The sequence below is a fragment of the Oncorhynchus clarkii genome, chromosome 24 (genome assembly GCF_045791955.1).
Source record: "Oncorhynchus clarkii lewisi isolate Uvic-CL-2024 chromosome 24, UVic_Ocla_1.0, whole genome shotgun sequence".
In the NCBI taxonomy this organism is placed as follows: domain Eukaryota; kingdom Metazoa; phylum Chordata; class Actinopteri; order Salmoniformes; family Salmonidae; genus Oncorhynchus; species Oncorhynchus clarkii.
In genome coordinates this window covers 42,918,236-42,932,812 of record NC_092170.1, presented here as the reverse complement: position 1 = coordinate 42,932,812, position 14,577 = coordinate 42,918,236, and the positions used below count along the sequence as shown (strand labels likewise).

At 42.5% G+C, this 14,577-nt stretch overlaps 1 protein-coding gene across 1 annotated transcript in view; it reads left to right on the top strand.

Moving 5' to 3' along the window:
- The window catches only part of LOC139382922 (ryanodine receptor 1b (skeletal)), a 290,972-nt gene that overhangs the window by 213,897 nt on the left and 62,498 nt on the right, over positions 1-14,577 (top strand). Inside the window, exons 18-29 of the mRNA XM_071127194.1 lie at positions 1,170-1,411; positions 3,070-3,262; positions 3,825-4,041; positions 4,325-4,429; positions 4,588-4,691; positions 7,234-7,317; positions 7,680-7,839; positions 8,235-8,382; positions 8,562-8,767; positions 9,579-9,753; positions 10,876-11,084; positions 12,900-13,243. Of these exons, the coding sequence (XP_070983295.1) occupies positions 1,170-1,411; positions 3,070-3,262; positions 3,825-4,041; positions 4,325-4,429; positions 4,588-4,691; positions 7,234-7,317; positions 7,680-7,839; positions 8,235-8,382; positions 8,562-8,767; positions 9,579-9,753; positions 10,876-11,084; positions 12,900-13,243 (2,187 nt within the window). The remainder of the gene's footprint in view (positions 1-1,169; positions 1,412-3,069; positions 3,263-3,824; positions 4,042-4,324; positions 4,430-4,587; positions 4,692-7,233; positions 7,318-7,679; positions 7,840-8,234; positions 8,383-8,561; positions 8,768-9,578; positions 9,754-10,875; positions 11,085-12,899; positions 13,244-14,577) is intronic.

Sequence of the window (14,577 nt, the reverse complement as noted above, 5' to 3'; positions counted from 1 at the left end):
CCTTGAGACAATTGAGACATGGATTGTGTATATGTGCCATTCAGAGTGTGAATGGGCAAGACAAAATATTTAAGCACCTTTGAATGGGGTATGGTAGTAGGTTCCAGGAACACCGGTATGAGTGTGTCAAGAACTGCAACGCTGCTGGGTTTTTCACACTAAACCGTTTCCTGTGTGTATCAAGAATGGTCCACCACCCAAAGGACATCCAGCCAACTTGACACACGTTGGAAGCACTGGAGTCAACATGGGCCAGCGTCCCTGTGGAACGCTTTCGTCTCGTTGTAGAGTCCATGGCCCGACGAATTGAGGCTGTTCTGACATTAAGAACACCCTTCTAATATTGAGTTGGACCACCCCCCCCAGAACAGTCTCAATTTGTTATGGCTTGGACTCTACAAGGACTCGACTCTACATGGACTCTACAAGGACTGGAAAGCGTTTCACAGGGAAGGTCAGTCTATGTAGCAGGTCTTCATAATGTTTTGTTTGACGATTTCCCTTCGTGTATCAAGAACGGTCCGCACCCCTAAAGGACATCCGGCCACCTCGACACACCTGTGGGAAGCGTTGGAGTCACCAATACTTCTGGTCCTCTAAAACAGGGGGACTGTGTACATAAAGGGCTGTAATTTCTGGTCCTCTAAAACAGGGGGACTGTGTACATAAAGTGCTGTTATTTCTGGTCCTCTAAAACAGGGGGACTGTGTACATAAAGGGCTGTAATTTCTGGTCCTCTAAAACAGGGGGACTGTGTACATAAAGTGCTGTAATTTCTGGTCCTCTAAAACAGGGGGACTGTGTACATAAAGTGCTGTAATTTCTAAACGGTTCACCTGATATGGATGAAAATACCTTTTAAATTAAAGCTGACAGTCTGACCTTTATCATTTCAAATCCAAATGACTTTGGTACAAAACAACAACAACAACAACAACAACAACAACAAGTGTCAATGTCCTAATACTTTTGGAACTCGCTCTCTATATATATATATATATATATATATATATATATATATATATATAGTATATATACATACAACTCGCTCTATATATATATATATATATATATATATATATATATATATATACAGTATATATACATACAATATTCTGTTCTATCCCGTTGTGCTCTAAGAGTTTCAGAATATGTGTTTCTATCTGCAGTGTGAGGCCCAACATCTTCCTGGGAACCTGCGAAGGCTCTACTCAGTATAAGAAGTGGTACTTTGAGATGATGGTAGACTATGTGGAGCCTTTCGTGACAGCCACACCCTCTCACCTGCGTGTGGGCTGGGCCCTGACAGAGGGGTATTCCCCCTATCCTGGGGGCGGAGAGGGCTGGGGTGGCAACGGGGTGGGGGATGACCTCTACTCGTACGGCTTCGATGGACTGCACCTGTGGTCAGGTACGCTTCACCTTCCTATTGTTACCATGTCAACGTTTTTGCCTCAGAGTTTACCATATGAACCTATCTAGTCCACAGCACATACAGCGTAAGACCAGGCTAGTCTTCCAACCAGACCACAGCACATACAGCGTAAGACCAGGCTAGTCTTCCAACCAGACCACAGCACATACAGCGTAAGACCAGGCTAGTCTTCCAACCAGACCACAGCACATACAGTATGAAACCAAACCACAGCACATAATGTATGGAAACCAGACCACAGCACATACAGTATGGAAACCAGACCACAGTATGGAAAAAACCAGACCACAGCACATACAGTATGGAACCAGACCACAGCACATACATTATGGAACCAGACCACAGCACATACAGTATGGAACCAGACCACAGCACATACAGTATGAAACCAGACCACAGCACATACAGTATGAAACCAGACCACAGCACATACAGTATGGAACCAGACCACAGCACATACAGCATGAAACCAGACCACAGCACATACAGTATGGAAACCAGACCACAGCACATACAGTATGGAACCAGACCACAGCACATACAGTATGAAACCAGACCACAGCACATACAGTATGAAACCAGACCACAGCACATACAGTATGGAAACCAGACCACAGCACATACAGTATGGAACCAGACCACAACACATACAGTATGAAACCAGACCACAGCACATATAGTATGAAACCAGACCACAGCACATATAGTATGAAACCAGACCACAGCACATACAGTATGGAACCAGACCACAGCACATACAGTATGAAACCAGACCACAGCACATATAGTATGAAACCAGACAACAGCACATACAGTATGAAACCAGACCACAGCACATACAGTATGGAAACCAGACCACAGCACATACAGTATGGAAACCAGACCACAGCACATACAGTATGGAACCAGACCACAGCACATACAGTATGAAACCAGACCACAGCACATACAGTATGGAAACCAGACCACAGCACATACAGTATGAAACCAGACCACAGCACATACAGTATGGAACCAGACCACAGCACATACAGTATGAAACCAGACCACAGCACATACAGTATGAAACCAGACCACAGCACATACAGTATGGAAACCAGACCACAGCACATACAGTATGAAACCAGACCACAGCACATACAGTATGGAAACCAGACCACAGCACATACAGTATGGAACCAGACCACAGCACATATAGTATGAAACCAGACCACAGCACATACAGTATGAAACCAGACCACAGCACATACAGTATGGAACCAGACCACAGCACATACAGTATGAAACCAGACCACAGCACATATAGTATGAAACCAGACCACAGCACATATAGTATGAAACCAGACCACAGCACATACAGTATGGAACCAGACCACAGCACATACAGTATGAAACCAGACCACAGCACATATAGTATGAAACCAGACCACAGCACATACAGTATGAAACCAGACCACTGCACATATAGTATGAAACCAGACCACAGCACATACAGTATGAAACCAGACCACTGCACATATAGTATGAAACCAGACCACAGCACATATAGTATGGAACCAGACCACAGCGCATACATTATGAAACCAGACTAGTTTTCCAGTAGCCCCCTGACTCCTCCCCTCTCTCCTTTCCAGGTCACGTCCCCCGCCAGGTGGCGTCGCCCAATCAGCATGCCCTAGCAGCTGATGATGTGGTGTCGTGCTGTCTGGATCTGAGCGTGCCCAGTATCTCGTTCCGGGTCAACGGCCACCCGGTCCAGGGCATGTTCGAGAACTTCAACGTAGATGGACTGTTCTTCCCCGTCATCAGTTTCTCTGCTGGAGTCAAGTAAGATGGAGGACAACATGGGGGCTAGACTTGTGCTGTACAAAAAACATGTTGATTGATATTTTACCTACCTTAGGTGAATGCGCCCGTGGTAAATAGCTCTGGATGAGGTGTAATGTAATGTCGACCCGACAGACAGACAGACAGACAGACAGGCAGGCAGACAGACAGACAGACAGACAGACAGACAGACAGACAGACAGACAGACAGACAGACAGACAGACAGACAGACAGACAGACAGACAGACAGTTAGTTAGTTAGTTAGTTAGTTAGTTAGTTAATGGCTGATTCGAATGATGAGAGTAAAGGGGAAATGGTCAGGGACAAGGACTCTGCAGCACCAGGGCTCAATGCCCTTCTGATCCTGACACTTACAGAAAGAGTCTGGTCAGGTCTCATGTTCATGCAAAACCCCTGGCCCTATAAATGACCCCACTGTTTTTTATTTTTCCTTGCTCTTAATATAACCCCACTCTGTTTCATTTTTCCTTGCTCTTAAAATAACCCCACTGTTTTTCCTGGCCCTTAACATGACCCCATTATATTTCCTGTCTCTTCAGAGCTCGTTTACTGTTGGGTGGTCGCCATGGAGACTTTAAGTTCCTGCCCCCCCCGGGCTATGCGCCGTGCTACGAGGCTCTGCTACCCAAGGACAGGATGAGGATCGAACCCATCAAGGAGTACAAACACGACTTTGACGGAGTCCGAAACTTGCTGGGGCCAACCCAGTCCCTCACACACACCTCCTTTACCCCCAATCCCGTAGACACTGCTCAGGTAACACACACACACACACACCCTGTCCCTAGCCCTAACCCTGTTCAGGTACTAGACAGACCCTGTCCCTAGCCCTAACCCTGTTTAGGTACCAGCCATACCCTGTCCTTAGCCTTAACCCTGTTTAGGTACCAGACAGACCCTGTCCCTAGCTCTAACCCTGTTCAGGTAGCAAACAGACCCTGTCCCTAGCCCTAACCCTGTTCAGGTACCAGACAGGGCTACGATCTGCGTACCTCTGACCTTTATTTGACCTTTAATCTTTACGCTGTGTGTGCTGCAGATCGTGTTGCCGCCCCACCTGGAGAAGATCAGGGAGAAGCTGGCAGAGAACATCCACTCGCTGTGGGCCATCACGCGCATCGAGCAGGGCTGGACTTACGGAATAGTGAGTCTATTAACCCTTTAACAGACAGGAAATATTGATACAGCAACGCTGATCACCGGCCAGACAGAGACAAAATGGAGGCCCTATAGGGGCCATTAGTCAAAAGTAGTAGCACTGAGATGTAATGACCCTCTCGGTCTGTTTTCTCCCTCCTCCAGTTCAGAGACGACAACAAGAAGCTGCATCCCTGTCTGGTCGACTTCCAGACCCTTCCTGAACCTGAGAGGAACTACAATCTGCAGATGTCTGGGGAAACACTTAAGTAATAATATAATAATGTAACATAATACAATGTAACATAATATAATAATATAATAATATAATTCAATATAATATCAAAATCAAATCAAATCAAATGTATTTATATAGCCCTTCGTACATCAGCTGATATCTCAAAGTGCTGTACAGAAACCCAGCCTAAAACCCCAAACAGCAAGCAATGCAGGTGTAGAAGCACGGTGGCTAGGAAAAACTCCCTAGAAAGGCCAAAACCTAGGAAGAAACCTAGAGAGGAACCAGGCTATGTGGGGTGGCCAGTCCCCTTCTGGCTGTGCCGGGTGGAGATTATAACAGAACATGGCCAAGATGTGCAAATGTTCATAAATGACCAGCATGGTCCAATAATAATAAGGCAGAACAGTTGAAACTGGAGCAGCAGCACGGTCAGGTGGACTGGGGACAGCAAGGAGTCATCATGTCAGGTATTCCTGGGGCATGGTCCTAGGGCTCAGGTCAGTTGAAACTGGAGCAGCAGCACGGTCAGGTGGACTGGGGACAGCAAGGAGTCATCATGTCAGGTATTCCTGGGGCATGGTCCTAGGGCTCAGGTCCTCCGAGAGAGAGAAAGAAAGAGAGAATTAGAGAGAGCATATGTGGGATGGCCAGTCCCATAATATAATAAAATAATACAATGTGATGCAACATAATAATATAATATAATTCAATATAATAAAATAAAATAATACAATGTAATGTAATATAATAATGTAATAATGTAATATAATAATATAATGTAATATAATAATATAATATAATAATATAATATAATAATGTAATAATATAATATAATAATATAATATAATAATATAATAATATAATATAATAATATAATATAATAATATAATAATATAATATAATAATGTAATAATATAATATAATAATATAATAATGTAATATAATAATATAATAATGTAATATAATAATATAATAATATAATATAATAATATAATAATGTAATATAATATAATAATATAATATAATAATATAATAATGTAATATAATAATGTAATAATATAATATAATAATATAATATAATAATATAATATAATAATATAATATAATAATATAATAATATAATATAATAATGTAATAATATAATATAATAATATAATAATGTAATATAATAATATAATAATGTAATATAATAATATAATTCAATATAATCTAATATAATAATATAATACAATGTAATGTAATATAATAATATAATATAATTCAATATAATGTAATATAATAATATAATAATGTAATAATATAATATAATAATATAATAATGTAATATAATAATCTAATATAATAATATAATACAATGTAATGTAATATAATAATATAATATAATACTATAATGTAATATAATAGTGTAATATAATACTATAATATAATACAATGTAATGTAATATAATATTGTAATATAATATTGTAATATAATATAATAATGTAATATAATAATGTAATATAATAATATAATGGTAATAAAATAATATAATAATATAATATAATACTATAATGTAATATAATAGTGTAATATAATACTATAATATAATACAATGTAATGTAATATAATATTGTAATATAATATTGTAATATAATATAATAGTGTAATATAATAATGTAATATAATAATATAATGGTAATAAAATAATATAATAATATAATATAATACAATGTAATATAATATAATACTGTAATATAATGTAATATAATAATATAATAATATAATATAATACAATGTAATATAATATAATACTGTAATATAATGTAATATAATAATATAATAATATAATATAATACAATGTAATATAATAATGTAATATAATACTGTAATATAATGTAATATAATATAATAATGTAATATAATAATATAATAGAATCATGCAATATAATAATATAATAACATAATAATGTAATATAATATAAGGGAGGAACTACAACCTGCAGATGTCTGGGGAAACACAGTGTCCTTGTCCTTAGTTGTCTACCCCTTCCAGCTACGCCCTGACAATAATACACGTGCTGAGCCCTTGGCTGGTTTCCCAAAGCCAGAGAATGGCAATTGAACGTTTTTTTTAGTCCAGGAATAATGTAAAGGTAATGTCTGTAAAGTGTGTATCCCTGTGTGTGTAAAGGTCTCCAGTTGGTCTGTAATGTGTGTGTAAATGTCCTCAGTTGGTCTGTAATGTGTGTGTAAATGTCCTCAGTTGGTCTGTAATGTGTGTGTAAAGGTCTCCAGTTGGTGTGTAATGTGTGTTTTCCTGTGTAGAACCCCAGTTGGTCTGTAATGTGTGTGTAAAGGTCCCCAGTTGGTCTGTAATGTGTGTGTAAAGGTCTCCAGTTGGTCTGTAATGTGTGTGTAAAGGTCCCCAGTTGGTCTGTAATGTGTGTGTAAAGGTCTCCAGTTGGTCTGTAATGTGTGTTTAAATGTCCACAGTTCGTCTCTGTGTTTAATGGTACCCGTTAGCTTGTAATGTGTGCTTAATACCAGTTGGTCTTAATGTGTCAATGCGTGTATCTCTGTGCTCCTCCAGGACTCTGCTGGCCCTGGGCTGCCATGTGGGCATGGGGGATGAGAAGGCAGAGGAGAACCTGAAGATCATCAAAATGCCAAAGACGTAAGTCCTCCCATCTTCCCATTTTCTCTTCCTCCCATCTTCCCACCCACCCTCTCTCCCTCTCTCTCTCCATCTCTCTCTCCCTCTCTCTCTCACCCTCTCTCCCTCCCTTCCTCCACCCTCCCGCCCTCCCTTCCTTCCTTCCTTCCTTCCTTCCTTCCTTCCTTCCTTCATTCCTTCCTTCCTTCCTTCCTTCCATCCTTCCTTCCTTCCATCCTTCCTTCCTTCGTTCCTTCCTTCCTTCCTTCCTTCCTTTACACTACAGCCAATAGAGATCAATATCTCACCCTCTCCTCTCCCTGCCTCCCTGCCTCTCCTCTCTCTCTCATCCCCTCCCTGCTCTTCCCTCTCTCCTCTCTCAGCTATATAATGAGCAATGGATTTAAGCCCGCCCCCCTGGATCTGAACCACGTCAAGCTGACGCCCAATCAAAACCAGCTGGTGGAGAAGCTGGCAGAGAACGGTCACAACGTGTGGGCACGGGACCGCGTGCGCCAGGGTTGGACGTACAGCATCGTGCAGGTAATACAATCCTCCCTTAGAATCAACAACGTTAGATCTGCAGTAGTCTCGGTCAGATCAGGTCTGTGTGCAAGCTTTCCTCCATTAATATAATAATATAATAATATAATTTAATGTAATATAATATAATAAATTAATACAATGTGATGTAACATAATAGTATAATATAATTCAATATAATATAATATAATAAAATAATACCTCCATTATAATACCTCCATTATCACCCTCTCCTTCAGTCTATATTGTGTTATTAGCACAAAGCCTAATAGTATGTCCATAGCTGATACCACAAAAAACTCCCCATACAGGTGTTGATATAAGTAACACTATAAAGAAATACAAAAATAAATGATGATGGTGAATCATGTGATTGTTTTCTTCCTGTGGCCCAGGACATCATGAACAAGCGTAACCCTCGTCTGGTTCCTTATAACCTGCTGGATGAGAGAACCAAGAAGACCAACAGAGACAGCGTCAACAACGCTGTACGCACTCTCATTGGCTACGGATACAACATCGAGCCTCCAGACCAGGAGAGCAGTGAGTCTATAGTGTTTTGTCTTCAGAAGGACAGGAGGAGAAACGAAGTCTCCATACTTAAATATCTCAATATCTCTCTCTCTCTCCCTCTCCTCTCTCCCTCCCTCTCTCTCTCTCTCCCTCCCTCTCTCTCTCTCTCTCTCTCTCTCTCTCCCTCCTCTCCCTCTCTCTCTCTCTAGCTGGCCTCGGCCTGGATGACGTGCGTGGGGATAAGGTACGTATCTTCCGTGCTGAGAAGTCCTACGCGGTCACGTCTGGGAAGTGGTACTTTGAGTTTGAGGCGGTGACGACCGAAGAGATGAGAGTGGGCTGGGCCCGACCCAACGTCAGGGCTGACAATGAGCTGGGAGCAGACGAGCTGGCCTGGGTCTTCAACGGAAAAACGGTATGTCACAAACACTGGCAGTCTAAAGAAGTCAATCACATTGGCTGTCTGGGTTAGGCTAGGGACACACAGGGACTACATGTAAACTGATGATGGACAACGGAGACGATTCTCTGTAGGAAACTGTGCCTTTTTACCCATGCTACTAGCCCAAACAAATGATGAAAGCATACCAGTTAATGTGCTACTAGCCCAAACTAATGATGAAAGCATACCAGTTACTGTGCTACTAGCCCAAACTAATGAAAAGCATACGAGTTACTGTGCTACTAGCCCAAACTAATGATGAAAGCATACAAGTTACTGTGCTACTAGCCCAAACTAATGATGAAAGCATACGAGTTACTGTGCTACTAGCCCAAACTAATGATGAAAGCATACGAGTTACTGTGCTACTAGCCCAAACTAATGATGAAAGCATACGAGTTATGTCTCTCGCCCAAACTAATGATGAAAGCATACGAGTTACTGTCTCTCGCCCAAACTAATGATGAAAGCATACGAGTTACTGTCTCTCGCCCAAACTAATGATGAAAGCATACGAGTTACTGTCTCTCGCCCAAACTAATGATGAAAACATACGAGCTGTATTCCTGTGTAGCTGTATTCCTATACTTTATGAAGGCACTTACCATTAGTCAAGACATGTTTAGTTTTTGCTACTAGCCCAAACTAATGATGAAAGCATACAAGTTATGTTACATACGAAATGTTTTACCAAACCAATGTGTTTTATTTTATTTTACTTATTCATAGTTTCATATTTATATAACTTTTATTTATCTAACCTGGAGTTTGTTTGTCCCTCCAGGCCCAGCGCTGGCACGTGGGTAATGACCCGTTTGGTCGCCAGTGGCAGTCGGGTGACGTGGTGGGGTGTATGATCGACCTGACCGAACAAAACATCATGTTCACCCTGAACGGAGAGATGCTCATCAGCGACTCTGGCTCGGACATGGCTTTCAAGGACATTGAGATAGGAGAAGGTAATAGTGGTGTTGTCGTGGTTCAATACCATGTAGGGATCTGGGGAGCTGCAGGATGGTTTAATACAGGCTCTATGGGTCTGGGGAACTAATGGGTGGTTTAATACAGGCTCTATAGGTCTGGGGAGCTCATGGGTGGTTTAATACAGGCTCTATGGGTCTGGGGAACTAATGGGTGGTTTAATACAGGCTCTATAGGTCTGGGGAACTAATGGGTGGTTTAATACAGGCTCTATAGGTCTGGGGAACTAATGGGTGGTTTAATACAGGCTCTATGGGTCTGGGGAGCTGCAGGATGGTTTAATACAGGCTCTATGGGGGTGGTTTAATACAGGCTCAGGCTCTATGGGTCTGGGGAACTAATGGGTGGTTTAATACAGGCTCTATGGGTCTGGGGAGCTCATGGGTGGTTTAATACAGGCTCTATAGGTCTGGGGAACTAATGGGTGGTTTAATACAGGCTCTATGGGTCTGGGGAACTAATGGGTGGTTTAATACAGGCTCTATAGGTCTGGGGAACTAATGGGTGGTTTAATACAGGCTCTATAGGTCTGGGGAACTAATGGGTGGTTTAATATAGGCTCTATAGGTCTGGGGAACTAATGGGTGGTTTAATACAGGCTCTATGGGTCTGGGGAACTAATGGGTGGTTTAATACAGGCTCTATGGGTCTGGGGAACTAATGGGTGGTTTAATACAGGCCCTATATGTCTGGGGAACTACAGGGTGGTTTAATACAGGCTCTATATGTCTGGGGAGCTACAGGGTGGTTTAATACAGGCCCTATATGTCTGGGGAACTACAGGGTGGTTTAATACAGGCTCTATATGTCTGGGGAGCTCATGGGTGTGCAGCAGGAACCCGCATGGTTCCATTAAAGCAGTAACACAGAAGGTTCAACCATTAGTTGATTGGTTAAACCAGGTGCACCAGTGCTGGGCCAGAATAAAATGCTGAATGCACTATAGATCTCCAGGACCTGCTTCAGAACCTGAAGGGAAGTTCCACTTCCCTATGGGCCTTGGTCAAATGAACTCTCCTGCAGCTCCACTTCCCTATGGGCCCTGGTGTAATGTAGTGCACTGCTGTAGTGAACCCAACTCTCCTCTTCTACCTCTTCAGGCTTCATCCCAGTGTGCACCCTGGGCCTGTCCCAGGTGGGCAGGATCAACCTGGGTCAGAACGTCAGCAGTCTGCGCTACTTCGCCATCTGTGGTCTCCAGGAGGGCTTCGAACCATTTGCCATCAACATGAAGAGAGACATTACCATGTGGTTCAGCAAGAGCCTGCCACAGTTCGCCCCTGTGCCAACTAACCACCAACACATTGAGGTACTGACCCAGAAAACCACCAACACATTGAGGTACTGACCCAAAAACCACCAACACATTGAGGTACTGACCCAGAAAACCACCAACACATTGAGGTACTGACCCAATAACCACCAACACATTGAGGTACTGACCCAATAACCACCAACACATTGTGGTACTGACCCAATAACCACCAACACATTGTGGTACTGACCCAATAACCACCAACACATTGTGGTACTGACCTAAAAACCACCAACACATTGAGGTACTGACCCAATAACCACCAACACATTGAGGTGCTGACCCAATAACCACCAACACATTGTGGTACTGACCCAATAACCACCAACACATTGTGGTACTGACCCAATAACCACCAACACATTGTGGTACTGACCCAAAAACCACCAACACATTGAGGTACTGACCCAATAACCACCAACACATTGAGGTGCTGACCCAATAACCACCAACACATTGAGGTACTGACCCAATAACCACCAACACATTGTGGTACTACCCAATAACCACCAACACATTGTGGTACTGACCCAAAAACCACCAACACATTGAGGTACTGACCCAATAACCACCAACACATTGAGGTGCTGACCCAATAACCACCAACACATTGAGGTACTGACCCAATAACCACCAACACATTGTGGTACTGACCCAATAACCACCAACACATTGTGGTACTGACCCAATAACCACCAACACATTGTGGTACTGACCCAATAACCACCAACACCTTGAGGTACAGACCCAATAACCACCAACGCCTTGAGGTACTGACCCAATAACAACCAACACATTGAGATACTGACCCAATAACAACCAACACATTGTGGTACTGACCCAATAACCACCAACACCTTGAGGTACAGACCCAATAACCACCAACACCTTGAAGTACTGACCCAATAACAACCAACACATTTAGGTACTGACCTACTACCCACCAATACATTGTGGTAGTTGACTTAATGACCAGGATAATACGATTTGGGGTATCCTGTATCTGACAGGGTTCGTTGAGTCTAATTTATTGAAATCTAACTTATTGAAATCAAATCAAACTTTATTTATATAGCACGTTTCTTACATCAAATGCATTTCAAGATTCTTTCGGCTTTATTTAGAGAGGGAATCATCCTTATTCAGTTAGGGATAGAGAGGGAATCATCCTTAGTTAGTTAGCGATAGAGAGGGAATCATCCTTAGTTAGTTAGAGATAGAGAGGGAATCATCCTTAGTTAGTTAGCAATAGAGAGGGAATCATCCTTAGTTAGTTAGCGATAGAGAGGGAATCATCCTTATTCAGTTAGAGATAGAGAGGGAATCATCCCGCCACATTGTGTTACTGTACTGGACCTCTAAAATGAAATGCGACTGAAGTGCTCTGTTTCAAATGTTTCTTATATACAGTAGAAGCTACATGTATTCAGTAATCCATTGTAGAAATATGATACTTCCAGAGTATGTTGATTGCTGGTAGGTATGACTTGAGATACTCAACAATAGTAAGTGATACTTGGCATTTGCAGGGATTACGTTTAGCAGGAGGTTCTAGTGAGGAGACCGGAGATTTCTTTAGTGATCTAGGAGTTATCCAGTATTTCCCTGTCACTGTTGTTCATGGAGCTCTCCTCTTCTTCTCTCTTCTTCGCTCTTCTTCTTCGCTCTTCTTCTTCTTCTCTTCGTTGCTCTTCTTCGCTCTTCTTCGCTCTTCTTCTTCTCCTCGCTCTTCTTCTCTTCTTCGTTGCTCTTCTTCTCTCTTCGTTGCTCTTCTTCTCTATTCTTTACTCTTCTTCTCTCCCCCTCCAGGTGTCCCGCGTGGACGGGACAGTGGACAGCGCTCCCTGCCTGAAGCTGACCCACAAGACGTTCGGCTCCCAGAATGCCAACACTGATATGCTGTTCCTCCGCCTGAGCATGCCCGTGGAGTTTGACGAGGTCTTCAAGATCACAGCCGGGACCACGCCGCTGACCCGCACGTTGACCATCCACGAGGACGAGGTTCTGGAGGTGGAGCCGGACTCTGAGTTTGAGGTTCTGAAGAAGTCGGCCAGTAAGAAGGAGCAGGAAGAGAAGGAAAAGGAACCATCTGTCGCCAAGGAGACGCCCGAGATAGAAAAGGACGCGATGTCAGAGAAGGGCAAGAAGAGAGGGTTAGTAGTGACTTTATTTATTTATTTTTTCTTTATTTAACCAGGTAGGCAAGTTGAGAACAAGTTCTCATTTACAACTGCGACGTGGCCAAGATAAAGCGAAGCAGTTTGACACATAACACAACAACACAGAGTTACACATGGAGTAAAACAAACATACAGTCAATAATACAGTAGAAAAATAAGCCTATATACAATGTGAGCAAATGAGGTGAGATCAGGGAGGTAAAGGCAAAAAGGCCATGGTGACTGATGAGGATGTGTAGAGAACAGAGGGTTAGTAGTGACTGATGAGGATGTGTAGAGAACAGAGGGTTAGTAGTGACTGATGAGGATGTGTAGAGAACAGAGAGTTAGTAGTGACTGATGAGGATGTGTAGAGGAGAACAGAGGGTTAGTAGTGACTGATGAGGATGTGTAGAGGAGAACGGAGGGTTAGTAGTGACTGATGAGGATGCGTAGAGGAGAACAGAGGGTTAGTAGTGACTGATGAGGATGTGTAGAGAACAGAGGGTTAGTAGTGACTGATGAGGATGTGTAGAGGAGAACAGAGAGTTAGTTGTGACTGATGAGGATGTGTAGAGAACAGAGGGTTAGTAGTGACTGATGAGGATGTGTAGAGGAGAACGGAGGGTTAGTAGTGACTGATGAGGATGTGTAGAGAACAGAGGGTTAGTAGTGACTGATGAGGATGTGTAGAGGAGAACAGAGGGTTAGTAGTGACTGATGAGGATGTGTAGAGGAGAACAGAGGGTTAGTAGTGACTGATGAGGATGTGTAGAGGAGAACAGAGGGTTAGTAGTGACTGATGAGGATGTGTAGAGGGTTAGTAACGGAGGATGTTAGAGTGACTGATGAGGAAGTGTAGAGAACGGAGGGTTAGTAGTAACTGATGAGGATGTGTAGAGGAGAACAGAGGGTTAGTAGTGACTGATGAGGATGTGTAGAGGAGAACGGAGGGTTAGTAGTGACTGATGAGGATGCGTAGAGGAGAACAGAGGGTTAGTAGTGACTGATGAGGATGTGTAGAGGAGAACAGAGGGTTAGTAGTGACTGATGAGGATGTGTAGAGGACGGAGGGTTAGTAGTGACTGATGAGGATGTGTAGAGGAGAACAGAGGGTTAGTAGTGACTGATGAGGATGTGTAGAGGAGGACGAGGGTTAGTAGTGACTGATGAGGATGTGTAGAGGAGAACAGAGGGTTAGTAGTGACTGATGAGGATGTGTAGAGGAGAACAGAGGGTTAGTAGTGACTGATGAGGATGTGTAGAGGAGGACAGAGGGTTAGTAGTGACTGATGAGGATGTGTAGGAGAACAGAGGGTTAGTAGTAA